Consider the following 26,084-nt stretch of genomic DNA (forward strand, 5'->3'; position numbering starts at 1 on the left):
AACAAGTAAATCGAGGCAATTTTAGAGTGATTCAAAAATTCATTACTGTCGTTACGGTAGCTCGCTAGTTGCTAACGTTGATAAACTGTTGAGAGAAAACATGCTACTCCAAAACTCCGATTCAACCTAATGCTGATATCGCCTTGCTCTTGGATGCACCCCTTCTCGTACCAAAAATAGCCAGATTCGATGTAAAGCGCTGAAAAAATCATATCGATGTTTCAAAAACCTCTTCCAGTATCGCGTCCTGTCCGTCTGCCCCTCTATTCTCTACTCCGATGTCTCCAGATCCTTAAGGGTCATCACCTTGGCGCCCATAGGGACCTGACCGCCGCGCATCCTAATGCTGGCGTAAGGGACACCAGATGCCTGTCCCAATATAGTCACCAGCTCACGCCCTGAAACAGTAAGGTCCTTGCCAGTATAACCCTTGATGGCGCATTCCTTGAAGATATGTCCGATCAGTCGCTCACCAAGGGTCTCGATGCTGCGGCCACTGGCCCAGCCTTTGTCGTTGCCCAAACGCTGGAGCAGTGAGAACAAAGATGTGCGAGTGGTGGTATCCATCTCTGGTGTAGCTTGGATAGTAATGCCCACCTTTCCAACAACTTGCCGTAATTGCTCGATACACTGCTCCGATCGAAGGGGACGGAAGGTAAACTCGGTTGCGAACCGACTCTTGATACCCTGGTTACTACGAAGAAGACGGTCCATGTCCTCCTCGTAGCCTGCCAACACAATGATGAGCTTGCGTGCGAACTGAGGCTTTGTCACAGCGTCAACAAGCTCGCTGACTGCTTCTTCGGCAAACGATCCACGAGCGCCATTGAGTCTGTAAGCCTCGTCTATGAAGAGAACCTTGCCGAGTGCCGATTCGAGCAGTCGACGTGTTTTGGGGCCAGTTTGCCCACAATATTCACCGACAAGCTGTGATGCCGAGACATCAACGACATCTGGAGCGGCAATCAGGCCCATGTCATAGAATACCTGGCCAAGTTTTCTCGCAGTCGATGTCTTTCCAGTTCCGGGAGGACCCTTGAAGACATAGGTGAAAGGCACATAGGGCCGAGGGTCAACATTGCGCAGTCGCATACCTTGCACCATGTACTGGTACGATTCGAACTTGGAGATGATTTCCTCGAAGCCTACAAACTCGTCAAACAATGCCCGCGTGTTTGTCGCCGCCTGCGATAGTCGATCGTAGTTGGCATCAAAGTCCTGAGGTTCTAGAGGAAGTTGATCAAGATCCTTATCATGTAGTTTCTGCTCTTTGGCAGTGCGACGGAAACGTGCTGAGATGGCCTTGAATAAAAGATTGTCCACTTCACCGCCATTGCCAAAGTTTGGCCGGACAGAAGCTCGCTTCAGTACCTCCATAGCGACCTCGCGGGCCTTGTCGGTAGCAACCAGCTTCTCCTTTGCCAACTTGATGTCCAGCACCTTGCCCAGGGTATCCTCGCTGAAGTTGTCGAACACAAACGCGTTATCAAGCGGGAATCTTCGGGCCAGACCGGGGTTAGCATTTGCATACAACTCCTTCATTTGATCAGGGTAGCCGCAGAGGATAACACATCGATCCTCTCCAGCAGCCCCAGTTACCTCTGCGACAATCGTGTCTATGATGCCACCTCTGAAATCACCATTCTTAGAACTACCAGCACTTCCGTTGGTGCCCGGGTCAAGCATGTGGGCATCATCTATGATCAGAACATTGCCCTTTGCTTCACGGAGAGCCTCCTGCGTGTTGTTCTCAGATCCTCCAATATAGCGATCGAGAAGATCAGCTGGAGTCTTGGTGACGACATCGCCCTTGGACAAGAGGCCGAAATCTGCGAGAATTCTACCATAGAGCTTTGCAACTGTGGTTTTGCCGGTACCTGGAGGTCCCAGGAAGACTCGGTTTGGTGAAACGTGCAAGGGTTCGTCGCCACGCATTTCTCGGATATAGTTCTGGTTGACTTGGTTGACCACAGCCAGTATTGCCTCCTTAACATCGTCCAAGCCGACAAGCTGCTGAAGCTCTTTCCAGGCAGGGCTCTTCTCGGGACCAAGAGAAGGCTTGTTACCTAGTAGGTCTTCTTTGGTCATTTTGAAGTCTTCCGGGTAGTTCCCTGTCTTACGAGCCTGAATAAAGCGCCCAAGTTGACGCCTGCAAGCGTCGACAAATGCCTTTTGGACTGGCCAGATGTTACCAAATGACTTTTCGCTGGCCCCTGAAACGATTCTGCGGATCAGAATCTTGACATACAGGCCATCGTAGCCGCCCTCGACTTCCATTTTGCCCTTGAACCACTTTCGCATCAGGCCATGGAATACTATCTGTAGCTCTTCTGCTGTGTAATTTGGCAACTTCAGGATAGGAAAATGATTGGAAACCTCAGCACTGTAACCCATCAAGTCTGACAATCCCCATTCGCCATTGCCGGCTACAATGAGAACGATCTTTCCGGGAAGGTCTTGTGAGCGAACGTAGAGGCTCCAGAGATTGCAATCGTCGCTGTTCATTAGGTGAGCGTGGTCAATGATGGCAATCTAAAGAAAATTAGCGATCCCTAGCATTGGTGATAAGATATTCACTTACGCAGCCACCGCAGGTATTGCTTGTGTTATGTATGGTGCCCAAAGTCGACGTTTTAGACATGTTATATGCCGAAAATCTGTTGATTCCAGTGAACACACCAGACTTCTTGACCACGCCAAGAGATATCAGGTATTTGGCATAGAGGCGTGCCAGCATTGTCTTGCCTGTTCCCTCACCTCCCGTGAAGACTACATCAAAGTTCTCTTTCTTCAGATCGGTCTCCCGCCTCTGAGCGGCCTTGACTTTCGCCTTTGCTTGTAAGAAAAAAGCCTTAACTTCTTCGAGGCCAGTTAGAGACATAACTCGGTCGAGGTACTTGTTCTCTGCCTTTTCCACCTTCTTCTGTCGCAACCACTCGATTCTTGATGGGGATTCATCTTGGCAAGCTTCGGGTTCTAGACCGTCAATCGATTCGTTGTCCGAGTCGTCGGTATCATCTTGCTGTGATTTTCTGGTGCGAATTAGTGGATGTTTCCAAGCACCCGCGATGCCACTTACTCGATTTCGTCCAGGAGATCTTCCATCATCTTGCACAGTTCCAGGAATGCTGGCTCTGCCAAGACAGGTGGCTCCTCTTCCACCACAGGTGCGTCCTCGGCTTCAGACTCGGATTCATCATCAGTTTCGTATGGAATATCACCGTATAATTTCCCTAGACCGAAGCCATCCATGTCTTGGTCGTCTGCATCTTGGCCATCCTCTTTGAGAGGCTCCTCAGGTACAATTACAGTCTTGGAACGATTGCGCCGCCTTCTCAGGCGGCGGCGGGGTTTGCGAGTTGGAAGAAGGCCGAGAAGACGGCTCACAAGGAAATGTGGTTCATCGGTCAGGAAGTCTCTTGCCCATGAAGGATACGTGGATTTTGGCTTGAGACCAAGCAGCCATGTGACGGAAAAGTTGATATCTGTAGATTCAAGCTCCATCATTGCATTGCACTGAAATGAAGAGAGGTGAACTGGATTGCACTGGAGCTGGTTTGTTTGCTCTAAGATAAAGCTACAACTCCCAAATAAGGGTTTCTCATCAGCTAGCGAGCTAGCAAGCAAGCAAAGATAAGTGGTGAACACGCAGGGACCGGGCGATAGCTCTGCGGATGTGCGGATGGGACAGCCGGAGCGGGGGTGGGGAGGGAGACGGAGACGGAGAGAGAGATCGCGTGCGAGGAGACGATACTGATAAAGACCTACGAAAGGTACGAGAGATGGGAGAAGCGGTCTAGAGGATATTCGTTGAAGATGGGAGGCGATCAAGCAACCATCGAGGAGACGCTGCAAAGATAAGAAAAGAAGAAGAGGAGAAAATGTGGAATGTTTGAGAATGGAAGAAGAGAAATTCAAAATTAAGGCTGAGGCGGTAGCTGCCTGCTTAGTTGTTTGATGTAGGCAGCCAATGGAATCAATGTGCAAGGTGAGGTGAGTACGACAGAGTAAGACGGGGCCGACTTTGAGAGTGCCATTGAGGTACCTACCTAAAGTCTGTTCTGTACCTTGGCGGGCACGCAACGCATGGAAGCATACATAAGGTACCTACCTAGGTAGGTATCTAGCATTCATGGTACGATAGCTAACAAATACATATATGATGATAACTTGAGCTGTACAGTATGGAAGATAACTCTATGAACCCACCATGTTTCAGAAATACACAACACTGCGGTCACCTCGAGCTCGACAATGCACGTTTATACATCTTGAAAAAACAATGGAGCTATGTAATCCTGTGTTACTTTCAACCAGAGCTTAAGTTAACACAACAAGAAGAGAGAGAAAAGAGTCACACGGCCGGCCAAACTGGGGCTACTTTACCCAGGCTAGGCTCCCAGCTCCCTAGGACAATTCAACAGAGCCCCGGATATCCCCATGTCTGCCGCCTACGCCCCTGTAAGACGGCGGCTGCCTCATGCACTGCCACGAGACAATAACACATTGGATGATAAAGCTGAGGGGAGAGGCTTCAATTGGCTGCTGTTGCCTGCTGTTGCCTGCAAGCAAGGACTTGCCACTGACAGTTGATGCTGAACAGGGGACGGGACCTTGATTGTGTGGCTCCGGGCTTGTTTTTCGGGGTCCATAGCCAGTATAAGATCGGGTAGCTGTCAAAATTCGCTGATCTTTAAATGCACGTCTCCTGTAATGTCTAATTCTGTTGACTCTCTGAAACACGTTTTGCACTCACTCTCGCTCAAATATCAGCAGACCAAACCCTCATAATACTCCTCGAAATGATCTACATTAAACACCTCGCTTAAACTCGTCTATTGATGCTCCAACCGCCGTCTTCCAGGCAGTATCGTGTTATCAACCTCAACAAGGCTGAATCCAAACACGACTCTTGCACCAATCAATCATCTCAACGTGCCAGCACAGACCCGCCGCTGCCGAGCTGCATCCCGTGGGGGGGGGCAAGAAAACTTAGGGCCTCTATGGTAAGCGATAAAAATATTCAGGTAACTCTAGCCTTAGTTTACAAGGCCCTTATCCAATTTTATTTTAACAACCTCTTCCAAAGTCTCAAGTCTTTTTGTTCCCTGAGGGGGGCGATATGTGGATGAGTCCACCGGAGGCCGAAAACCAGCCAAGCACAGCGCCTAAACGCTACTAAGAGCCCACTATCCGCGCCAGGGTTTGGCGATGCGGTGGAGATGGTTCGCCTTGCCGTAGTCAGTGGAGGGGCCTCAAAGGGAATTGGACGCGTCGGGTCCTACTACAAGAAGTTTGAAGTAGGACATGTTGAGTGATGAGGTGAAGACAGAGATGATGAGTGAGTTGTACAAGATTCGAGAAATTGTGTGCCTGTTTGTGCATGTATTTGACTCAAAGCTCTATTGTGGCCACTACAACTGATAGTTGAAAATCAACATCTATACCTCGAATACCTTGATGCCTTGGCTTCTATGGCTAACAAGGACAAGAGTGAGGCGATGCATCTGTCAGCCCAGATCAACTGAGCTAACCTAGACCATCGCCCTGCCACGCATCAGCCTCCAATTGTCCAGATTATAAGCTCACACGTGGCTCCAAGTTTAGCCTCGACTCGAAATATCAAACGATTTTCAACTTCACTTGAAGATCTGTCTATATCTCTTAGCAATCTGATGTCGATTATACCCACAGAACCCACGGCATTAGCTGAATGCTGGCCTCAACTGCCGGGTCTAGACCACGGAGCACCCAGATCTACAGACTATTTCTGGGGCAGTCATGCACTATCCAACAACTGGATATTTACGCTTGAGATTTCAATTTCATTGACAACAATGGGCAGTTCGATTCTAACACCAGCTACATAGCTCGTTAAAGAGTAACCTACAAATGAGAACGCCACAAGAAGCCCTTTCATATCCTTAAAAAGTAATTTTTCTTTCTAAAAGGCTTGTTCAGTGATATTGTTGCCTTGCGAGGTGTGCTGCTGGACTTACCCTACAATTAAACCTAGCCCGTGCCACAACCCCTAGGACTACTCCAAGGTCTACCTGAATATCATGGCTTGAAACATTTCTCTGGGAAGAATATCGCCCTCACCGATATCGGAAAGATTCATCATTTTCATCCAGACATACTTGACATGAGCCCGGGAGCTTTCGTCCGGCTTGAATCGGGTGTGAGTGACCTCCAGCTAGCAACATGCAATCAAGCACCGGCTTTGGACCAAAGACTCACATCCACTATTGATCATCGCATCGAACTCGTTCCACAGTGCCTGAGATAGGGCTGACTCGGTCGGCCCTCTCCCAGAGTCCCGCTTCTGCTCCTCCATACGAAATTCTCGACTTGAAGACGAGTAAGACAGACTGAATACAGACAAAGGATATCCCTTCATGCTAAGAGCGGGCAAGGCAATGGCTGATAGGACACGGAACAGCTCCGGAGTGTCTTTAGACTTAACATAATTTCAGCAGTGACGACTTTCCTTGAAGTTCATGACAACTACATGATGTTTTGTCCAGGGTATTCGGGAATCCAGCCACCTGCAAGTTATTGACTCAGTTATGAACTATCGAGGGCGTTCATTGCTTCTTAATATGACACCTCATAAATGATAGCTTGCAGACACATCAAGCTTAGTTGTCGGTAGATCGTCGACAACGTCAGAAAAGACATCGCATTCTAATCAGGTCTCACTCACTCCTGGCTTATCGATGATGCGGCTGAACGAACAGGGAGAGTAGCATGAGCTCGACAAACTACTGCTATATGTCATACGGAGTACCTCGTCTCTATGCCAACTGTAGACATTACTCCCTTGAGATCGTCACTCGTGTAACACCAACCTCCAGAACTCAACGGTCATCACGCGACCCCGGATTGCCCCTTTGAGATCGCCATCAAGCCTCGATGGAACCTGATCAAGGCTGAAAGCTAGATCCAAACCGAATGAAGCAATCCCTTCGCCCCATTGGAATATCTGGCGTCAAAGGTAAGCCACAAATGCAATGCCTATATCTCGTGCCTGCAGCTCCATCGTCATATCGAGCTATGCCACTGTCTGAGACCTACACACATACGATCTGTCATCGCTTGGCAGGAGATCATACCAAACATATGTCTTGACGTACGGCAAATCCGTGAAAATCCGGCCCAACGGAACCAAATGATCGCCGGGAGGGAAGAGACGACAACGCGAAGAAGCAAACGCTGAAACAAGCCCTCGGGAGCGAGACAAGTAGAAAGCCCCTTTGCAAGATCAGACTTGAAGCCGATCCACCGAGCTGATAGACGAGTACGACTCACGAGTGAGCGTTGTTCCACTCGTATCAATGGCTGGAGGGATCAGCTGAAGGGATAGCAACGGCATTATGCATCTGCATCACCGACTAGACTTCGCTTGGGGACCGATCTGGGACCTAGTAGAAGATTCACGTAGACGACGATCCTGGAGGAAGCTGGTACATACCCGAGGTGGGGGCGTGAAGATGACCGTGAATTGCTTTTTCCGAGTCCAAGTCAATAGCCACAAGCACTTCTCGGCCTCACTTAGCCGGGAATCCCGAGACTCAGGACTCAGCTGTTTTCTTGTTTCTTCTTTTTGACCCCCAGGCTTCTGGAGGCGTATGATAATGAAAGATTATCGTGGCTTATCAAGAACAAGAAGGAGAAAAGAAACTGGGCGGAGTAAAGAGAGAAGTAGACGTGGAGCCCAGGGCGAGTGATCGTCGTAGGCTAGACCTCAGAAGTCGTTAACCGATGGATGTTTTAGAAGCTGCATATGCAGGCGGATGCAGCCCAGTGTCCGTTTATCTCATTGCAACGTCGTTACACGTTCCTAATGATTATGGACAGCGGGCGATGAGGGGTGTCGAGATATCACGATCTTCAGAGGGAGAGAGAGGAGGGAACGCGCCGAGCCGAGTCATCTTATGCTGACATGACGTTTGTCAATAGGGAGGCTCACATTGGCGATGAATGCGTACATACGGATACTGTGCAGCATGCTTGTTGGGCGGTCGAACAAGATCTTACAGTGCTTACAGTATCCGTACATATCCATCCATCCATACATACAATAGGCCTCGGCCGAAGAATCCCATATTTTTTTGCAGGTCATGTGCTGCGGATGATGCTGCAGTGTTTGCGGCATGTACAGTGCATATGTCATGTATTGGAGATCCCAAGCATTGATCTACAGCGCCATGTTGACATTGGGACTCATTGCCAAGAGCAACGGGCTCACAGCTAGTCAGATCCTTAATCCTCAGATTATAAGCAATGCTATGTGTGATAACACACGTGGAAGAAAACCGGACTCAAAAGACTTGCTTGCCTGCTTGCTCTGCTTTGCATTGCCGCGGTTGTCGCCTGTCAAACACTCTCTCGGCGCGTGGGTGCAGGGATAGAGATCGTGGGACCTACTCGTTTCGGTGCCTTGAGCACGATTTCCAGGGGTTGACCACGTCGTGGGCTCATCTTGACGTCCGCAATGTCCTTTGACAAATGATACTTGGGTCTTGTTCCAGGTAAGTGAAGTAAACGAGGACTTTTTGTGAATCCCTATCAAGGGATCGCCTAGGTTGTATTTGCGGGCTAAATTATTGATGAGAAAAGAAAATAAAGGAAACGAAAGTAAGCTGAGGCTTCTGACTCTGTTACCATGAATCGCGAATCAAAAGAGTTTAAGCAAAAGCAAAAAAAGACACAAAAGAAGGAAATATCAAAGACAGCCCTCACTCACAGTCTCTCACGGATCTCGCTGTCCAGGAACAAAGTGAACGTGAATGTAAGTGACCCACCAAAGCAGGGGTTTGTTTTCTTCGTCGAAGGCTTCTGGAACAAGTGTCACAAGTCATTCCCCCCTGGCCCCCCTTGGTCATTGCTCCTGGGGTCTCCGTTTTGAGTCCTTTTGTGGCCGGCTCCATCTCGCGCGAGAAAAAAAGGACCAGAAGAGAAGAGCAGACTGGAGACAAGCTAGACAAGACGATGGCGGCCCAAAGGTAACCTAAGCCTAACCAGGTTTCCTTAGGCTAAAAAGACGAGGTACTATCGCACATCGTATCGTATCCGCTCTCGGTACAGGCCAGGCTAGGCAAGGCCATGGTAATCCACTGCTTTGGAAGCGAGAAGGAAGACGAGACAGTTTCAACATGTGCAAGACGAGGTATGCATGCACATGTATGTACGGATAGAGTTGACGGGCACGCGACAACAGGGAGAGCCTCCAAAACATACATACCGGGGAGATGCTGTAAGTGATATCCGCAGTTGGACTTTGCTTATTCTATTACACGCCGAAGCGACAACTTTGTCTCATGTCCTTCTCTCACAGTGGAGATTATACGGATATCCCAGGCCTCAGCTCCCATAGCTCGCAGCCAATGCCTCTCCAAGACAAGAGAGAGGACTTTTAGAGTTCCCCGCGTAAACGGGTCAACTTTCCTTCTCTATTCTCTCCTTCACGTTGCACAGACTACTAGCAATGAAACGCAATAGTACCTAGCAAATAAGCAGAATCGAACTGTGTCTGTGCGAACAGCCCCCTCGTGTCGTCGCAAGTGAAAGCTGCTGTCATGATGACCATGGCCAATTGCCGCCCAGACCCTATTCGGGCTAGAGGCCGTTGTTTGATAGGCTCTCTTGGCTCTGTGTTTCGTTGCTGAAGATTGCGATGTTACCGTGTGTTTCTTGGCTATACCCTTTGACATTTGTTAAAACGCAGGGTGAGCTGAGTGTTACGACAAGTTGGTTTCATTGTTTGCTGAGTTGCTCCGAGCAGAGAGCCGTGCCAGTGCATGCGTGCGTGCGTGCTCTGTTGGACCAACATGACGAGGACAGGATGCGAGAGAAGTGCAACGTTCAAGTACCGTTACGTCCGACCATTTCCTCCGAAAGAAGAGGACCCCTTGTTTACTCCATTGCTTCGATTCCAACGCACGCGACGAGTGGAGTATCCCATCGGGTCCGTCCCCATAAGTGCCCTCAGCATCGGGATTCCCCTCCAGACTTTTTGTTGACCCCGTCCGTCGTCTAGGTTCGCTCTAGAAGCAATTGGATCCTGACAAACAAGTTCGGCTCCCTTCTCTTTGCCCCCGACTAGTATAGCAGATTTGGCTTAGACATGACAGCCAGAATTGGTCATCTATTTATCATAGCAGCCGCTAGGTCAGAGGAGGAAGTGTCTCTAGGAAGTTCCGTGTTGCTCATCGGGATGGCTTACATACAGCCAGGCTTGGCGTAGCAGCTAAGAAAACAAGCCGAGAATTCATCCATTGACTTGGTGGCTGGGCAAGCGGAACAGGTCCCACTCGTACCAGAATTTCCCCTGGAGCCGGCGCTCGGAGGCGGCTTGGGGGAACCTGAGCAAGGGGATACAAGAAACGTGAAACCTCTGTCCTAGGCGACCAAAAATACTCCTGTGGATTTGAAGTAGACTTGGCAGACCTTTAGACCATTTAATTTGGCATCCTAACAATGAAGGTACTCAACTAATAAGCAAGCCTAGGAAGTTATCGTTGTCGTAAAGATCCGATCCTTGAAAAGGTTAATAAGTTATTGGGATAGTCTCTCAGTGGAGAAAAGGCATCAGCGGATCGGCCGTCCAACCGGAGGACCCTTATTACGACTGGTTATTCCTGCTTGTTACCGTCGTTCCTTTTAGCATTTGTTGGTGGGCCATGTCATGATATGAAGCAGCTCAAGTGAGGTATGAGACCACCTGCACCTCAAAGCCATAGCCATAGCCATCGTGATGCTTGATACTTGCGGTAATTGTATCCCTGAATATCTTGCGGTGAGAATTCTCCTGCCGCTGCTCCATTGCGGATTCATCGTCATAGATGAAGATTTTAAAAACTTGGTGTGTGGATGTGGATTGGATGTGGATGCTAAGGAACAAGAAGATGATTTTAGCGTGTCCGAGAAATGTGGTTTCTAAATTCTAACGCCAAAGTTAATCACAAATTGCTGGTTGTGAATATTCATGTGAATGACTGTTTCTCTCAGATTAATATTAGATACGAAACTCACCTCTAACAACCAACCCTTGATATATAATGGTGCCCAAACTATTCATCTTCGCACAGGACGCATCGCACGCCCACGCACGTTTAGTACCAGGGGGAGTTTGATTGTACGGTACCTTGACTGATTGACGTGCCGGGTGCCGCCAATTTCAGCCATGCCATAGGTGCCCTAGACAAGAGAGAGAATATGTATGCTTCTCAGATAAATTATCGAGCTAGAGGAGGGAAAAAAGAGCCAAGTACGGAGTAGGATTGGATGAATCGGCATTGGCATGGATATCAATCACCCACACGCGATCCCTGTCCATTCTAGCCTGTGCTGCCTGTCTACCTTAGCTTGTCTGTAGTACGGTACCCACCGGATGGAAGCAATGGAGACGAGTTTCCCCATGTCATATCCTATTGGATCCCATTCATTGATTGATGTGAAATATCTTAGTTACTGGTAGGCCCTTTTTCCCTTGGTCAAACGGTTTCTCAGGTTCGCGAGGGGCCATGGATGTCTTAAAAAACGCCCACCCCCACAGCCACGAGAGTTGACATCTGCTTGTACCATCGGAACCAAAAGCAAAGAAACCTCGACTCGACTCGACTCTACGGACTGAATGACAATGGTGGTGATCATGATGATGGATTAAAAGATCTCCAGCTACTTTTTCGGTGTCTTTCTATTCTACTACTACTCTTGCCCTTAAACACAGGAATCGTCATCCTTAAGCTCGGCTTCATTCACTCACAAACTCAAACCAAACCTTGTCCGTCCGATCCCGTCGTTTCCGTCGAATCCCCTCCAATTGCCATCCTCCTCTTCCATCATCTATCCCTCGTCTTTCTTTGTCGATACGATTATTTGGGTTTGCCCATCTTCTGGCTCTGGCTTTTGGGGCTACAACCGCGACTTTCCGCCGCCGATATTCCGTTCGTCTACCTTAGTTACCTTACCTGGAGCTATCTACATTAATTGCCCCTCCCTCTCTCTCGCTGTCTCTCTCTTGCGCCTCGTCCACCTGAACTGGGTTGCTGCAGCTCCTTGTCCCTGTCGACATACATATTTCCCCGCGCAGCGTAACTTTGCGAGCGAGTCAAAGGCCGTTTTTGTCTTCTCGGTTAACCTGATACGTTTGTTTAACGACTCGATTTCTTTGTTCGACAATCTCGCCCGGAGCAATTGCACATCTTGGATGCTGCCACCTTTTATCCATACCGTACCGTACCGTACTGTAACGTACACCCTGGTCGAATCGGACGGACATCGAACCAAGCAGAGAGCTCCGAAAGCAAACATCCCTCCATCCAATTCAATTCGATTCATCCGAACAAAGACAGTCCCTGGCCCGGTCGGATCCACCGAAAATCCAATTGAACCGAATCGAATCTTCAACAGCAGCTACTACGGCCCTGTCCTGTCTTGTCTGCCTGTAGCCCTACTGCACTCCGTCTGCAACTGCAACTACAAGCACTGCACGAGCCATTCGTACTACCACGCCCACGCCAAATTACTTGTACCTACCTACCTACTAACGCACGCCCTCGTCGATCCGGCCCCTGCTCGCGCCTTCAGGTCTCGCCTCGATACCTATCGACTCTCCCTCTATAGACTTATTTACGACCGCGACGCCCCGAAAACCAGCTTCAGCTTTAAATCAAGCCTACAACGCAACACAACACAGCACAGCACAGCACAGCTCTCCCCCGCCGTCCCTTGTGCAGTCTCGTGCTGCCAAAAGGGAGACCCCATCCCTGTCTCGCAGCGTCGTCCAATCGTCGATAATACTTTTTGATACTGACGTTTTTTTTCCTCTGCCGCGATTCGACTCCGAGGCGACGATACGTCATGACATACATTGTAAGTGTACAACACAAACTTGCTCTTCTCCAAGGTCAAATCTCCATGTCTCTCGACTTGACTTGTCTTGTCTCGCTTTGCTTTGCTTGTCTTTACTTGACTTGGCTCTCTTGTACAACCACATGCCAATTCCTGCCACGTCCGACGTCGCACCCTCCACGCTCCGAGCTGCTTCCTCCGCCCTCCACGTTCCTGTTCAACCTACGCCCTGGTCAGTGAAGGCATCACACACCATGCACTCACTTCAGGTGGTCGATAGCTTGTCTCAGCAGATCCCTGCCAGCCATGAATGAATGCTTTCCTCCTTGAGCCTTTGACTCTCTGCACGTCCCTAGACTAGGTCGAGCAGTCTCGCCCGCCCTGTTGGGTCCAGACATTTCTGGTACCTTTCTTTACCAAAGATCTCTCGCACTCACACACTCACACACACACACACACACACCTACACCTATCATATATCATGATTCCTTTACCATGATCCCATTCCTATTCTCGTCCATCCATCCATACTCAGCAACCATGTCTTGGCTCTCATCGACGTTGCTTCTCGACGTCGCTTTCGACCTTCCCTTGCTTTTATCCCCCTTGGCTTCATCCTCACATCCCTTCCCTTTTCACACCCTCGCTCTCGTTTCCTAGCTGCCAGTCCGTTGACGGCCCGTCTGCCGTACCTCCTAATGGCCTCCGAGCCGCCCGCTGTCTGTCTGACATGCACTCTCGCTTTCACTTTCACCCTCACACACACCTTGTCCTGGTCTGGTCTGTCCTGTCCTTTCTTTATCCCCATCGCATCGCATCCCACATCCCACGCACCCAGCCCAAGTCTCTTTACTTGTCTGCACACCCTGACTAGGCACGAACAATACACAGGCGCACACAGACATGCACTTACATCCACACCGCTTCACCGCTTGACTTTGATTGCCCTGCCCTCGATTCAGCGTTGGTAGTCCCGGGGCAATCATGATGCTTCCTACTGGAATCCCAACTCACCGGTGCCACATCACTTCCCTACCTCAGCCCCATGACCTCAAGAACGGCCCGTTGCCGGTAGGAGAGGAGCCAGGGCGACCAAAACAAGCTGTCTCCGTACACCGAGATATATCACCACTTGCTTTGTTCCTATAATACCATGTCTCCCATCACTACCCCTTGCAACCCTCCTATTCTAAGGCCTATTTATCCATACATGATCTATCCCTGCCCCATAACGTCATGAGTTTTTTGACATGATATACTTCCCCAGAGCCATCCATTGTTACTATGATCAATTCTCCCGGCATCTTGTGCATTACCTACCCCTTTGATCCACTGTTGCACTCGCGCCAACTGGCCATCTGCTCGCAATGCGCAAGAATCAGTCACTGATGCCGTCTTTCCAGCTATGTCTTGCTCACTACTGCGACCTTCATGGCCCGACCCCTTTGATGGTCACTGAGGGTCTACCAGCCTCATGTACTGTCTGCTTCGAGGATGGTGCAGATCCTGCCGATAACAGACCACGATCCAGCGCGCATGCATCGTCGACTGCTCTCAACGACGCATTAAAGAACCTCGACCTATCTAGGAGCGCTTCAATGCCAGCCTCCGAACAAGATGCCCAGGCGCAACGTGCAGCGCTGTTGCGAAACTCTAGCAACTCTGGCGCAACACCCACTGCTATCGATACTCCTCCTGAAAGTCCACGACCGGCCCCTCCTCATCCTCGGCGCGATTCGAGTTTTCGAAGAACCTATGATGAGACTGTGACAAAGAAACAAGGCCCTTGCGATAACTGCGCGATGACCTTGCCGCGACAGCAAGCAGGATCAAGTAGTGTTCATTTCGCAAACAATACTCGTGGACCAACATTGCGTACCCGTGCGCCAGCAGAACGGGTTTTCGGCGCAGGAGGTCAGGCATCGCCTCCCAACTCCCAGACCTCGAGTGATACCGATGGAGAGCGGGATGAGGACCCTCGGGCTCGGCAAAGAATAACACCCTCGGTCAGCTCGCGCAATACCTCGCGATCAAGCAAGAGTGGTGGTACAGGCAATTCGACCGCAGCAGAACGGACACCTTTCCATGTTCACTACGTCGACTATACATCTACACACGATCCGGTCCTACCCGACTCTTTCTCTCTTATTCGAGCATCTTGCTTGCGCACTTTATCCTTCGAGACGTTACCCCGGGCTCCATCTACCGCAAACCCCACTTCACCCGTTGCGACCTCTTCTCCGGCCTTTGTAACTACACAAAGTGCCGGCTCGGCTGTCACAGGCGGCCCCATCTTTTTCGGCGACGCCCTCGCCGGTTACACGACGGCTTATATCTTCCGTATTCCTGATGTACACGCACGGGGTCATAAGCGAGTGTATGCCTTCTTGGCGCTTAGTACTCACCGAGAGCGACTGGCCATGAAGACGTTTGCCGTGGTCTCGACCGCTTTTCGCGAGCTCGCTACATGGATCCAGCAACTAGCTGAAGCCGAGGCCGAGCGAGCGGCCGAGAACTCTCCTATTGGTAGCAGCATCTACGGGGGTGGCTATGCACCACCGCCACCAACCGTCGAATCCTCCGGGGGCCCTGATCGCAATGGAAGCAGCTTTCTGACAGGTGGTAGCGGGTTCGCCCGACGGATGGGTGGCGGCCCTGGTGCTTCAGCCCCAAAAGCCCGTGGTCTAGCGGAGATTGTTGGACAGCCTGATATCTTTATCGAGCTGCACCGGCGTTTCGTCCACCTTCTCTTTGAAGTTGGTGTTACCTTGAGCTCGTAATGAGCTGTTTATGCCTAATGGCATGCTCTATACGTTTTGCTGCTTCGGCATACCCACGGCAATCCCCCAGGATCAGGATGACTTTTTCTACCCTGCCCCGCCGGGATAATCTGGTCGCCGCAGATATACCCCAGCCTTACCAATGCTACTCTCCACGCCCAACCCAATGATGCTGAACCGGTCAAAATCCGATTCGTCCTTATTGGCTCGGCGCTCTCTTGTCCTTTTGGAGCAACAAGCGATGTATGATTTTACATCCAAGCATACTTATCCGAGAGTCATGGTAATGGTAATGGTAATGGCTAATGGTTAATACCTCAATGAGGCAACGATCTCGATCTCGATCGAAAGCTGCAGTCACTCAAGACCTACTGGTCTTTTCTCTATTTCCTTTTCACAATGCTCGAGGATTCTTGGCAATGCTGCTTACACCTTTCCGCAAGACCGGGGAGTTATACCCAGCGGCCAACTTGCCAAGAGCCTCGTGTAACTATATTCTTACATGTATCGCCTTTGGAAGGACTTTACGGCGTTCTCATTCGGCATATTTTGCACGAGGCATTTGATTCCCATTTGGCTTTTTGTAGCGTGTTTGTTATCTACTTTTGTGCGCAGAGAACTCGTCAGGACGGGAACTCAAGGAAGCGGGCGAAACAAAATAGACGGATGGCGAGTTGAGGGAAACAAAACCGACAAGATGGACGGAATAATGGAGTTTGTGGCGAAGTAACTGTATTTTACAATTCTTTACCTGTTATCACTTGTCAGCGAGACAAACAGCCAGGAGTTGGAACGGGTTTATTGATAGACTTGTACGGAACATAGACAGGGAATTATTATGAATGGAAAACTACGGTAACTCACGAACTTTGAACTTGAACATACCCCGTTGCTAGGTGCTATTGTGCGTGTTTGTCTGTCAAGTTCGAATGCCCGTCCAATATTGAGAACTCGGAGTCATCAAGCATTGAGAATGAGTAATTCGCCTCCGACTTGAATTGTTGGGAACTTGGACCCCCAATCTCGATTACACATACCGTCTACTCTTTATCGCCGCTGACTCTCAAAAGGACACATTGATGCATGCAAGCAGAGTATCACCAATGTCACCTCTGAAGTCGTATCCCACTTTGTTGGCTGCAGCAGTATCATGCTGTGTACGGACATTTTGCTCAGAGACATGTGATAGTCTGACATACATACCTACAGAATGGTAAGATTGTTGAAATGTAACTCGAAGCATACATCGCGTAAATCAATCACTTCACCGGTGTGGACCTGGGTTGTAGAGACGATTTCATATCGCTTGCGCCGTCAAACAGCACGTTGATTAATCCTAATCTACCTTTCGCTCTAATTCTCCTCCCTTCATATGGACTTTTCCTTCCATATCCCCTTGGCCTGATAGTTGACGTATGTAATACAGGATAGATGACACACAAGAGTGCGTGAAATGATAAACAGACACCGAGTGAATCTATTTGTAGAAATCGAACTTGTTCTCTTCGCCGGTACCCTTGACCTGGCTTGAGTAGGCGTCCTCAAGATCACTCTGAATGATGTTGTAACGGTTTTTACGGACAGCACGGAGGCCGGCCTCCTGCATGATCGCAGCGATGACAGCACCGGAAAGAGGGTCGTTTCGGACAATAAGGGAGTCGAGATCGACCTCGGGAGCCAGACTCATCTTGCCGGCGATGGTCGAGAAGATGAGGCGTCGTTCACGGCGATCTCGCAGAGAGGGGAATTCGATCTTTCGGTCGAGACGTCCAGGTCGGAGAAGAGCAGGATCAAGAGTATCGGCTCGGTTGGTGGCCATGATGACCTTGACGTTAGCGGTCTGATCGAAACCGTCCATCTGGTTGAGAAGTTCGAGGAGAATACGCTGGACTTCTCGATCGGCACCGGTCTGGGCGTCGAATCGCTTGGTGGCAATGGCGTCGATTTCATCGATGAAGATAATGGCGGGAGAGTTCTCGCGAGCCATGCGGAAGACATCACGGACCATTCGGGGGCCCTCACCGAGATACTTCTGAACGAACTCAGAACCGACAACACGGATGAAGTTGGCGGTGGTCGAGTTGGCAACGGCCTTGACCAACATGGTCTTGCCGGTACCAGGAGGGCCGTAGAGCAGAACACCTCGAGGGGGGTCGATACCGATCTGCTTGTAGAGGTCGAAGTGTGTCAAGGGGAGCTCGACAGCCTCGCGAATCTCCTGCTTCTGCATGTCCAGACCACCGACATCGGCGTATGTCACATCGGGCTTCTCGTCGGCACCAAGCATAGCAATGGAGGAGTCGGCCTCAGGGGGGAGAATATCGACAAGGGCGTTGGAGTGTCGATGGAGGGCAACTGAGGAGGAAGCCTTGAGCTTCTCCCGGTCGAGGGTAGAGAGGATTCTGACGACATAGTTGGATCCGGTGCTAGACTGCACAATTCCAGTACTTGGGATGCTGGTTAGCTCGTGTAGGATTGCCGGCTGCAGCTGAGCACATACTTTTGGTCAATAGCCTCCATAAACTGTCCTATAACTAATGGCACGCTCTGAATCCGCTTAATCTCTTCTTGAGCTCGTACAAGCTCACGCTTCAAACTCCTGCAAAGAATCAGTAAACCAGAACTTGGTTTTAGACGGGATTGATAAATCACCTTTGCTCATCCTTGATGTACTCTTCTTGCAGCTGGATGTACCTATTCGAAAGCTATCAGTTCCCCGCCACTTTTGCGATATTTGAGACTGAGTATCATACTCTAGTTGCCTCTGGAGCTTCTTGAGGTTCGCATAGTCGTCTCCTCCATCGGTTGATACACCCTCGAAGTTATCAATGGTGGGAATAGCTGAGTGTGCGGTCCTCTTGTGAGGTGCCACTTGGTTTGCTGGGTTTTCGACAGCGACGTCACCCATTTTTGCGCTTCTGCTGTGTGGGTAAGATAGGTGAAATGATCGTGAGAATGCGGTGCAGATAGAAATAAGCGTCGAGTCTGGGAAGCGATTGTCGTCGGGAGATACAGCGCTTGGTTGTTGTTTGGGTCGTTGAGGGAGTGATGGAGCTGCTTCGAGATGATGCCAGGCGCCAGTAACGACGACGACGACGACACTGGAAGCTAAGGTGAGCTAGCGCGGCTTGAAATCTTAGTCATCTCGATTGCAGCTACATTCACGTGATTAGCAGCCTGCGTCAAAAGAACGAGAGCAGTTGGGGTCCAGGCTCGATAGCTTTGATTGGCTCATGGTTCTCTCTCACAGGGAGGGCGAAGCGGGGCCGCAAGCGTGCAGGAAGCTGCAAGGCTCCAAGGCTCCAACGACCCCAGTGCGAGCTTCAATGAATCAGATTGGCCGATTATCGGGGGGATCTGCCTCCACATCAAGACCAAAGACGTGGGGACCCTGAAGAGGACGACGTTTCTAGCCTGGTACATGAGAGCTACAGCGTATTGAGTGTCTCTGTTTTTCTAGCACTTGACCTGACCCTTCTGGGGATGTATAAGCTTTCATGGGGGAATGTCTCATTAGTGGCGTTGAACTGATTCAGTCTAATGTTGGAAAGATGGCGGGTTTTGCGGTGAGAATAGGCTCATGACCCTGTCGATAAGCCTGCCCCGCGATGTTCGGTGAGAGGCCTGAGAGGAGGTTAGGTGAACCGTGAAATCGTCCATACAGTATTTACAGTATAGAGTATTATTATTGGTAATTGTTAATGAGGAGCTCCTTGCTTGTTTATACAGTATGTACATGTATCTTTATGGATCGTCTCATGTAAAGTCAAGTACCCGGTTGGATTGTGGCTTATCAGCGTCGGATCACTCGCCTGTTCACGGGATGATGCGGCGGTGATTCACTGGTCGGCGGCCGAGGAGCAAGGCAAGGTAAGGTAATCGACAAGTCACCTCACTCACTGACTGTACCTCTTTGAAACCACCTTCTACCTTCTGACTTGTTCAACCTCCAACCAACTCGACCTCTTTGTCTTTTTTTGCTCTCTTTCCGATCGCCTTTCTCGCTCAAGTCAACCTCACGTCTCTTTATCACCTTAATCTATCACTTTACTGCTCGGCGTGTCTTTGTTGCGTCATTCTACTGATACTGCTGCCATCTCCTCCCCAAACGCCGTCATCTTCCCTCCCTCCGCTGCCGTTCTCGACTCGGCCAACCGCTCGTCACACACACATACAGTACCCCTCGTTTCATCTTGGGTTGCTTGTTCGTCTCTGTCTAGATACTCTAAGCAACCTCAACATCGCACATACAATGTCGTCCTCTATCGCCATTCCCGCTGGCCCCTCGGCTACCCGTCCATTCCATAAGGGCACCGGCTCTTCTCCAAACAGCCCGTTTGGCACTCCTTCGTCTTCTCCTCCGTCGGCCGGAAAGGACAAGGCCCTGCACAACCGCCGTCCAAGCCTCCTGAGTAAGTGAAGCTGGATCATCCCCCGCCCCAGACGATTGCAGCGACAGTGATACGATCGTCTTATCATGCACCGACAGCCGTTTACTGACTTGTCTTTGTAGGCTCTTCACTCTCCAAGCAAGAATGCACCGTCATTAATGTCGGCGATCCGGAAGGCACTCCCCGGCTGGTAAGTGTCTCGACAATATTATACTTGGTTTCAGGTGTACTGACTTTCCATAGATCTCCTACCTCTCCTCCAGCCAGGGTTTCGCCTGGAATCCCGGTATGTTTCACTTGTATCATGAATAACCTCTCCACGAGTCACGGCTAACGACTGGTAGAAATCTTTCTCCCATCTTATATCGACTGCGACTATGTTCCCCTCGAGAACCGCCGGGACCCGGTCCACGAGATCATTCTGACCGACGACGAGTCCAAGAACTTGCTACCTCACTAAACCGCCCGACATTATATCGTCGCAGGCCAGGCCATGATAGACATTTCCTTCTCACGAGATTCCTGATTCAATGACAGGCCTGCTATTATTCAAATATTGATTTAACGGCGTTACGATTCCCGCGGCTATTTTCTTTTCTTTTCTTTTCTTTACTTTACCTTGCTTGCCTTTCCTCTCAGTCAGGCAAGACATGACACTTGTTTTAGGCCTGTCGACGCATGGGCATTGTTCGGTGGAGTATGATTTCGGGACAGGGTCCCTGGTCAATCGGCTTGACAGCCTCACTTTTAGGTTTTGGCTTTGGCGGAGTAGACAAGACATGGCAAGGCATCCATCACCTCAGCGTCCGGCACATTCGGTATCCATCTTGGGAATTGGATTGGGGGGAGCGCCTGGATTCGCGGGCTAAAAGGAAGAGGTTGTTTTCACTTCTTGGGGGTCTTGAGACCAAACTGTTTCATTCTTTTTCCTCACTAATTCTGCGGCTGGACTGTTTTGTTCTTGAGGGATGGTGGCGTTGAGGCACGGTAGGGCGGTGTTTCTTTGTTTGTTTGTAACTCTCCTCAATTCACATGACTTAACTTGATCATCGCTCAAATGACACCTGCGATGTTGATCGCGTCCCCGCTGGCGCCAATCACCGACGGCCGATATGAGCCCGCCCCCTACCGAGAACCCGCCCGGACCGGAGCTGACTGTACGGGGCCGGTCGGGGGAACCTTGATGTCATTCAAGGCCAGCCCAAGAAGCAAGTTCCGTCTTAGGTAGACTATTGGTGGTCGACGTCAGATTGACAGAGACCAAGTCTCTCATCATTCTCGCACGGAGTATGTTGGATTGCATTACGCTACGGATCTTTGTCAAATCGGTTTGAGGGCACGGTCACGAGTCTATGACCAATTACCAACAACGATTAACTTTGTTTCCATACCGGCCAGTTCCCGGTATCTGACTCAACCAACATCCATCACCAAGAGCGCCATGGTGCAAACATTACCATCACAGCACTTTCGCATCTTGGGCAGCGATTATATGTCTCAATCGATAATGAGGCCTGCAATTCCGGGTGGCCTCGTTCTACAGGGTCCACCTTTTACACCACAGTCGGTGAGATCTCAATAACGATGACTGGGAACAGCTCTGGGTGTCATGATGAGCACAGTTTGCGAGCCTATCAAGCACATACGACCATAGCTCGTAGAAAATACGGGATCCCGTCTGCTCTCCCATAGTCAAGCTGCGAAGCGCTGGATTAGTAGTTGGGTCGGTGACGACCAGCGAATCCCCGGTGTTGTATGTTTTTTTTTGTTGTTTTTGATGCTTGTCCGGGACTGATTATTGTCTTTTTAGTAGCGGTTAGAGAGGTAGATGCAATGCTATAGAGTCAACGGCAGAGTAGTATGGGCTTATGAAAATTGACTCTTAAGGTGTTGTTAAATGCCTTGCTTCTTGAATAATTGTTTATGTGCCCGATTTTGATTCCGGTCCGAACCGTTTCACAGAGTCGGTGCCGGTGGTGGGGCTCCGGTACCGTTTCCCCGATCCATCCGCCGGGCCGCCTGAAAGAATTGAGCGTCTAGTGAGGCGCACTCCCTTCCAAAAACACAGACTCCCTGTAATGCAAGCTCAAGTATGATCAATGATCAAGTCTCAGTTTCGGGGTGCTTGCTGTAACTGCAAGGCATCAAGATATTGGCGGTACCTTTCCAATGCCTTCCCAGATCCTAAGCTGGACGGCGCTCGTATTAAGGACTTCCACGGAGCCATACATGTTAGTTCGTACCTCGTGTTTCTCGAAACTGTCTGCAATCTTTTCACCACCCTCTTCAAATGCCGTACACTCCCTCGTCTGCATTAATTCATTGTAGTATGATTCCATGAAAGCGTCATCCTCCACTTCGACATCTTCCCCCCCTCGCCTCTCCTGATCCTCACGGTAGAACGGATTGGCAGCGAACTCACTGGCGATGTCCATAGGTGCCAGCTCGGCTCTGGGTCAAGGCTCTTGTAGACATTCTCGTAATCGCAGACAATCGCAGCCGCCGCGCACTGCCGTCTTCATCTCAGACACCTTCATGGCAAGAAGACCAAGCATATCTGGCTGCGGTTGTAGGGGCCACCAGATGATGTAGGGCATCGGGACTCCTGGTGGCCAGCCTTCTTCGAATGCGGAAGCGTCGTTGAGCATGATTCGACGTGCCATTATGGCTCGCTGAATATCCCACACGTATGGGGAAGACCTAGCATAGATGGTGTCGTTCTTGATCTGGTCCGCCCACCAGCGAGCATACATAGTGTGATGTATGATACCACGGATGACACAGTCTTGGTCTAGTTGCGTTAATGTTCTTCCAGACTTGGCGAGCTGGGCATAGCGTTCGATGTTGCCGTCGTGGGCTGCCATCTGTGTCAACAAAGTCTTTTTCACCGTCGGCAGATCGCGAGGCAGAGGGTTATAGAGCAGCTTCGCCTCGTTATCGGTCAGCATATCATGCCTTTCATCTAATTCTTGGACTTCGAGGCCGAGATGCATGTCCTCTTCGGTGCATGGGAGAAGGTCGTCATTGAAGCGGCGTGCAATGCCTCGTAGAGCTGTCAAGCGCCATCGCACTTAGGTGTTACCGTTGAGATACACCGGGCATACATAGTCCATCAATTCTACCGTGCGTTTGCAGTCGTCCATGATGACATAGCGATATTTGAAACTCATGATCTCGTCATAGATGAGTTTCCCGCCATCTGTCTCGCTTTCTCGCCCCTCTTCAGCGATGGACACTTCAGGCAGGAGATCAAGCTCCTGGTAGAGGGCGTGATAACCTGCTGCAGCACACGCACGGCCGACCTGATAGCGCATGTCGGGGAATCCAGAGGCCATTGAGCGGTAGGCATCCTCGGTGGCCATGTCGGGATGCCATATACAGTATGGCTGCTCCTCTGCCGTCATCCGCTCCGGTATGTCGTTGCTCATGATGCGGCGAGCGTTGCGGGCTCGAGCGACCAGAGGCATTGAAGAGCTGAGGCGTTTGACGAGGTCACTCATGGCCAAGTGGTAGTGCAGACGAACACCTCAGATAAGGGCTGCACGACTATCACGGTCTTCGAGAAGCTTCGGCACTCCATCACCACGTATGGCCTTTTCCTGATCCTGTCGAAGTTCCAGGCGGTCCATCATTTTTTCCCTCTTAGACGGTAAGTGATAGTGATGAGGCAAAACTTTAGAATTTGGGTCGTTTGTTTGTTAATCGATAATGATATGAGAGGGCATAAATATTCTTGCCAAGGATGACAGCAATATCCGGCGCCCTCCTCTTCGAAGCCTTCAGCTCCATAGATCCACAATATGCCTCAAGGAGCGAGAATATTCAAGACTTGAACAGATGATACGAAAACAAACTTAGCAGAGAGCCCCCTTAAGCTTAGGCTAGACTTATCTAAATGATTTTATCGCTCAGGGTCAAAGTCCTAGTTTTCTTTCATCCCGTCGCGTTGTAGCTGCGATTCTAGCCATAAGACGTTTGACGAGACAAGGCATGTGAGTAAATGTACTAATAGGCTTTCAATGTAGCTTATGATAGGTTCAAGTTGAACATGAACTCCTTTGAGCATTGCTGCCACTATCCGTAGGTTAGGGGTCTGGGGAATGTTTATGCTGATGCACATGGACGCTGTATTATATGAGCAGTAGGATAGGTGTGTGGTTCTACAAGTTCAGAGCCAACCTATGATAACACCATAACACCCAGTTCTTGTATTAAGGAGTCTTCAACTCGTCAACATCTTTATGTTCTTGTAACAAACTCAATTGAACCCAACTGGGGCAGTCACCCACGTCCCACGCATCGACCGGAAGCTCATAAGTCAAGAGGTCCTCATGAGAAGTTGGCATTTTCCGGAGAACAGCTGAAAACACAGTCTCTGGAACTCGAGCAGATCGTTTTACAGCACGGTCTGTATGTGCAACAAAAGATTTCTTGTACTGTGCACAAGCCCGAAAGAGAGCGTTCTTACGAGGCTCATCGATATCGCTGCTAGACTGCGAAAGCTCTCGGATAGTACATGAAGCATCGTCGGTTGATATCATGATGTCAATCCGAAATAGTGAAGATTGAGAGCCATATGAACAGACGACCCAGAGAGCCTTGAATGGGGACTCATGTATTGGAGTTTGTCGTTTCATCCAGTCATCGCTTGGATAAGACAAGACAATTTCGAGCGAGCGCGTAGTTGTCGATGAGACTTGTGTCAAGATCTGCAATTTCTTTGACGAAAACATTGAAGATGGTGGTTTCATACCAAAGTTATTTGAGCCTGTGGAATAGCCACTGGGTCGAATGAAGAGTTCCATAGGTCTAAAGTATGGGAGCAGTGTCTTGGGCACACCGATAAGAGAAGACGATTTAACTCTGCAATAAACCCGTCGTCGCGCCGACTCATAGTCACGTTCTATGAGGACGCATACAAGACTGTCCTCTGTCTCGTATGATAGCCATGCGACGCGGGCCAGGTCAAGATCAGTAGGGAACAGAACATGCAGATTGATACGTAAACCGCGACTTGTGAACTCGAGAGGATTCGAGAGGACCGACTGCATTGCAACGATGCTACGTTGGCCGCGAAACATGCGGCCGTAATCCTTCTCGTGCAGGACTCGGTATTCGATGCTCTGTTTCTCCAAATCAAGCTCGGGTTCAGAAGGGGGAGGAAATGCATGGCCATGGTCGATCATCTTCTGGTTCTGCGTGTCCTTTGAAGAAGCTTGAGCATGTAGGGAACTCTTGGAGAATTGTGAGGGTGACCAAGCCAGAAACCCAGTAGAAGAGGTTTCGGAATTGGCACTTGGGTTATTTTGCTGGAGAGTCCATGCAAACATGCTATAGTCTTCTTCTTGTCGGAGAATCTGCTCCTGGAGTCGGATAAACGACTTGGCTCCTTCACCATAGAGAAGGGGCATGTTGACATCGAATAGACCCAGTAAGCAGTAGGCCATGTCTTCCTCTCTGGTTGTAGTTCGAGCCGATGCCCACGACATCCGCTCAGCGACATTATATGATGATGGATGCGAACCACGTAATACAGTGATTGGGATACCAGTGGCAGTTTCTATACTTGAGGCAAGACTCTTTTTTGTGCCGATCACGGTCCATTCCTTGGAACAGAGCTCGACGGCTTGAGGCGCGATCAGTTCCTGAAGTGTCCAACCTCTTGTGAACCACCTGCTTCTGCCGAACTCTGTGATATGAAAGATGTTGGTACTAATACAAGTTTCTGTGGTGACATCCTGTAAATAAGCATAACAGACGGTCGCTTTCTGGTACCACTTGTACATGGAATTAATCGCCTCGGAAAGCTCAGCGCTGCTGGACTTGTCGATACAGCAAGTGTCAATCCACACCCATTCGAAGCCATCTTCAGCGGCCCTACTACAACAACCAACGAGTTTGGGGTAGCCTTCTTTTGATTGAGCAGTTAGGGCGCCAATATCACTGTAGAGAACCTCTTCTTCGGTCCATGTGTGACTGAGAATTGCGTAGGGAGGGACTTGTCCGATGAATTCTTTCAGCTGGAGAGTTGAGACATTTAATAGACGCATTGTAA

At 49.9% G+C, this 26,084-nt stretch overlaps 7 protein-coding genes and 1 non-coding gene across 11 annotated transcripts; 3 read left to right on the forward strand and 5 right to left on the reverse strand.

Moving 5' to 3' along the window:
- Positions 1–10: 10 nt before the first annotated feature.
- FVEG_11430 (hypothetical protein) lies at positions 11–4,260 on the reverse strand. The gene is made up of 3 exons (XM_018900690.1): positions 3,080–4,260; positions 2,582–3,032; positions 11–2,532 (listed from the first exon to the last, which is right to left on the reverse strand). The coding sequence occupies exons 1-3, from the start codon at positions 3,505–3,507 to the stop codon at positions 271–273; spliced, it is 3,141 nt and encodes a 1,046-aa protein (XP_018759006.1). The 5' UTR covers positions 3,508–4,260; the 3' UTR covers positions 11–270.
- A 7,285-nt stretch (positions 4,261–11,545) lies between these two features.
- Positions 11,546–16,527, forward strand: FVEG_11431 (hypothetical protein). 3 transcript variants are annotated; one of them, XM_018900693.1, is made up of 2 exons: positions 11,546–13,638; positions 14,262–16,527. In XM_018900693.1, the coding sequence occupies exon 2, from the start codon at positions 14,307–14,309 to the stop codon at positions 15,636–15,638; it is 1,332 nt and encodes a 443-aa protein (XP_018759009.1). In that variant the 5' UTR covers positions 11,546–13,638; positions 14,262–14,306; the 3' UTR covers positions 15,639–16,527. The 3 variants fall into 3 exon arrangements, with proteins under 3 accessions (XP_018759009.1, XP_018759008.1, XP_018759007.1); XM_018900692.1 differs by having other exon boundaries at positions 11,546–12,879; XM_018900691.1 differs by having other exon boundaries at positions 11,546–12,879; positions 13,750–16,520.
- Positions 16,528–16,884: 357 nt separating this feature from the next.
- FVEG_11432 (26S protease regulatory subunit 6B) lies at positions 16,885–18,735 on the reverse strand. Its single transcript, XM_018900694.1, has 4 exons — positions 18,392–18,735; positions 18,291–18,332; positions 18,139–18,237; positions 16,885–18,085 (listed from the first exon to the last, which is right to left on the reverse strand). The coding sequence occupies exons 1-4, from the start codon at positions 18,544–18,546 to the stop codon at positions 17,116–17,118; spliced, it is 1,266 nt and encodes a 421-aa protein (XP_018759010.1). The 5' UTR covers positions 18,547–18,735; the 3' UTR covers positions 16,885–17,115.
- Positions 18,736–19,490: 755 nt separating this feature from the next.
- Positions 19,491–23,943, forward strand: FVEG_11433 (hypothetical protein). 2 transcript variants are annotated; one of them, XM_018900696.1, is made up of 5 exons: positions 19,524–20,050; positions 20,152–20,219; positions 20,273–20,315; positions 20,374–21,782; positions 21,840–23,943. In XM_018900696.1, the coding sequence occupies exons 1-4, from the start codon at positions 19,891–19,893 to the stop codon at positions 20,487–20,489; spliced, it is 387 nt and encodes a 128-aa protein (XP_018759012.1). In that variant the 5' UTR covers positions 19,524–19,890; the 3' UTR covers positions 20,490–21,782; positions 21,840–23,943. The 2 variants fall into 2 exon arrangements, with proteins under 2 accessions (XP_018759011.1, XP_018759012.1); XM_018900695.1 differs by having other exon boundaries at positions 19,491–20,050; positions 20,374–23,943.
- FVEG_17024 lies at positions 21,674–21,789 on the forward strand. Its single transcript, XR_001989316.1, has one exon. It is a non-coding gene; the product is annotated as a 5S ribosomal RNA (ribosomal RNA).
- On the reverse strand, positions 22,174–22,464 carry FVEG_17025 (hypothetical protein; the record flags this gene model as incomplete). The annotated part of the gene is made up of 1 exon (XM_018906265.1): positions 22,174–22,464. The coding sequence occupies one exon, from the start codon at positions 22,462–22,464 to the stop codon at positions 22,174–22,176; it is 291 nt and encodes a 96-aa protein (XP_018759013.1).
- Positions 22,486–23,529, reverse strand: FVEG_17026 (hypothetical protein; the record flags this gene model as incomplete). Its single annotated transcript, XM_018906266.1, has 2 exons — positions 22,486–23,081; positions 23,112–23,529. 2 exons carry the CDS (start codon positions 23,527–23,529, stop codon positions 22,486–22,488), a joined length of 1,014 nt encoding a protein of 337 aa, XP_018759014.1.
- A 297-nt stretch (positions 23,944–24,240) lies between the features above and the next one.
- On the reverse strand, positions 24,241–26,079 carry FVEG_11435 (hypothetical protein; the record flags this gene model as incomplete). Its single annotated transcript, XM_018900697.1, has 1 exon — positions 24,241–26,079. One exon carries the CDS (start codon positions 26,077–26,079, stop codon positions 24,241–24,243), a length of 1,839 nt encoding a protein of 612 aa, XP_018759015.1.
- Between the last annotated feature and the right edge of the window lie 5 nt (positions 26,080–26,084).

The sequence above is a fragment of the Fusarium verticillioides genome, chromosome 7 (genome assembly GCF_000149555.1).
Source record: "Fusarium verticillioides 7600 chromosome 7, whole genome shotgun sequence".
Lineage (NCBI taxonomy): Eukaryota > Fungi > Ascomycota > Sordariomycetes > Hypocreales > Nectriaceae > Fusarium > Fusarium verticillioides.

Excerpts from the sequence above, each read along its gene's own strand:
- FVEG_11430 (XM_018900690.1), bottom strand. The coding sequence starts at position 3,507 with ATGATGGAGCTTGAATCTACAGATATCAACTTTTCCGTCACATGGCTG. Across the intron at positions 3,033-3,079 it reads GATCTCCTGGACGAAATCGA|AAAATCACAGCAAGATGATA; the intron begins GTAAGTGGCATC and ends AATTCGCACCAG. Across the intron at positions 2,533-2,581 it reads GCAATACCTGCGGTGGCTGC|ATTGCCATCATTGACCACGC; the intron begins GTAAGTGAATAT and ends AATTTTCTTTAG.
- FVEG_11431 (XM_018900691.1), top strand. The coding sequence starts at position 14,226 with ATGCGCAAGAATCAGTCACTGATGCCGTCTTTCCAGCTATGTCTTGCT.
- FVEG_11432 (XM_018900694.1), bottom strand. The coding sequence starts at position 18,546 with ATGGGTGACGTCGCTGTCGAAAACCCAGCAAACCAAGTGGCACCTCAC. Across the intron at positions 18,238-18,290 it reads TACATCAAGGATGAGCAAAG|GAGTTTGAAGCGTGAGCTTG; the intron begins GTGATTTATCAA and ends GATTCTTTGCAG. Across the intron at positions 18,086-18,138 it reads ATGGAGGCTATTGACCAAAA|TACTGGAATTGTGCAGTCTA; the intron begins GTATGTGCTCAG and ends CAGCATCCCAAG.
- FVEG_11433 (XM_018900695.1), top strand. The coding sequence starts at position 19,891 with ATGTCGTCCTCTATCGCCATTCCCGCTGGCCCCTCGGCTACCCGTCCA. Across the intron at positions 20,051-20,151 it reads CCGCCGTCCAAGCCTCCTGA|GCTCTTCACTCTCCAAGCAA; the intron begins GTAAGTGAAGCT and ends TTGTCTTTGTAG. Across the intron at positions 20,316-20,373 it reads GGGTTTCGCCTGGAATCCCG|AAATCTTTCTCCCATCTTAT; the intron begins GTATGTTTCACT and ends AACGACTGGTAG.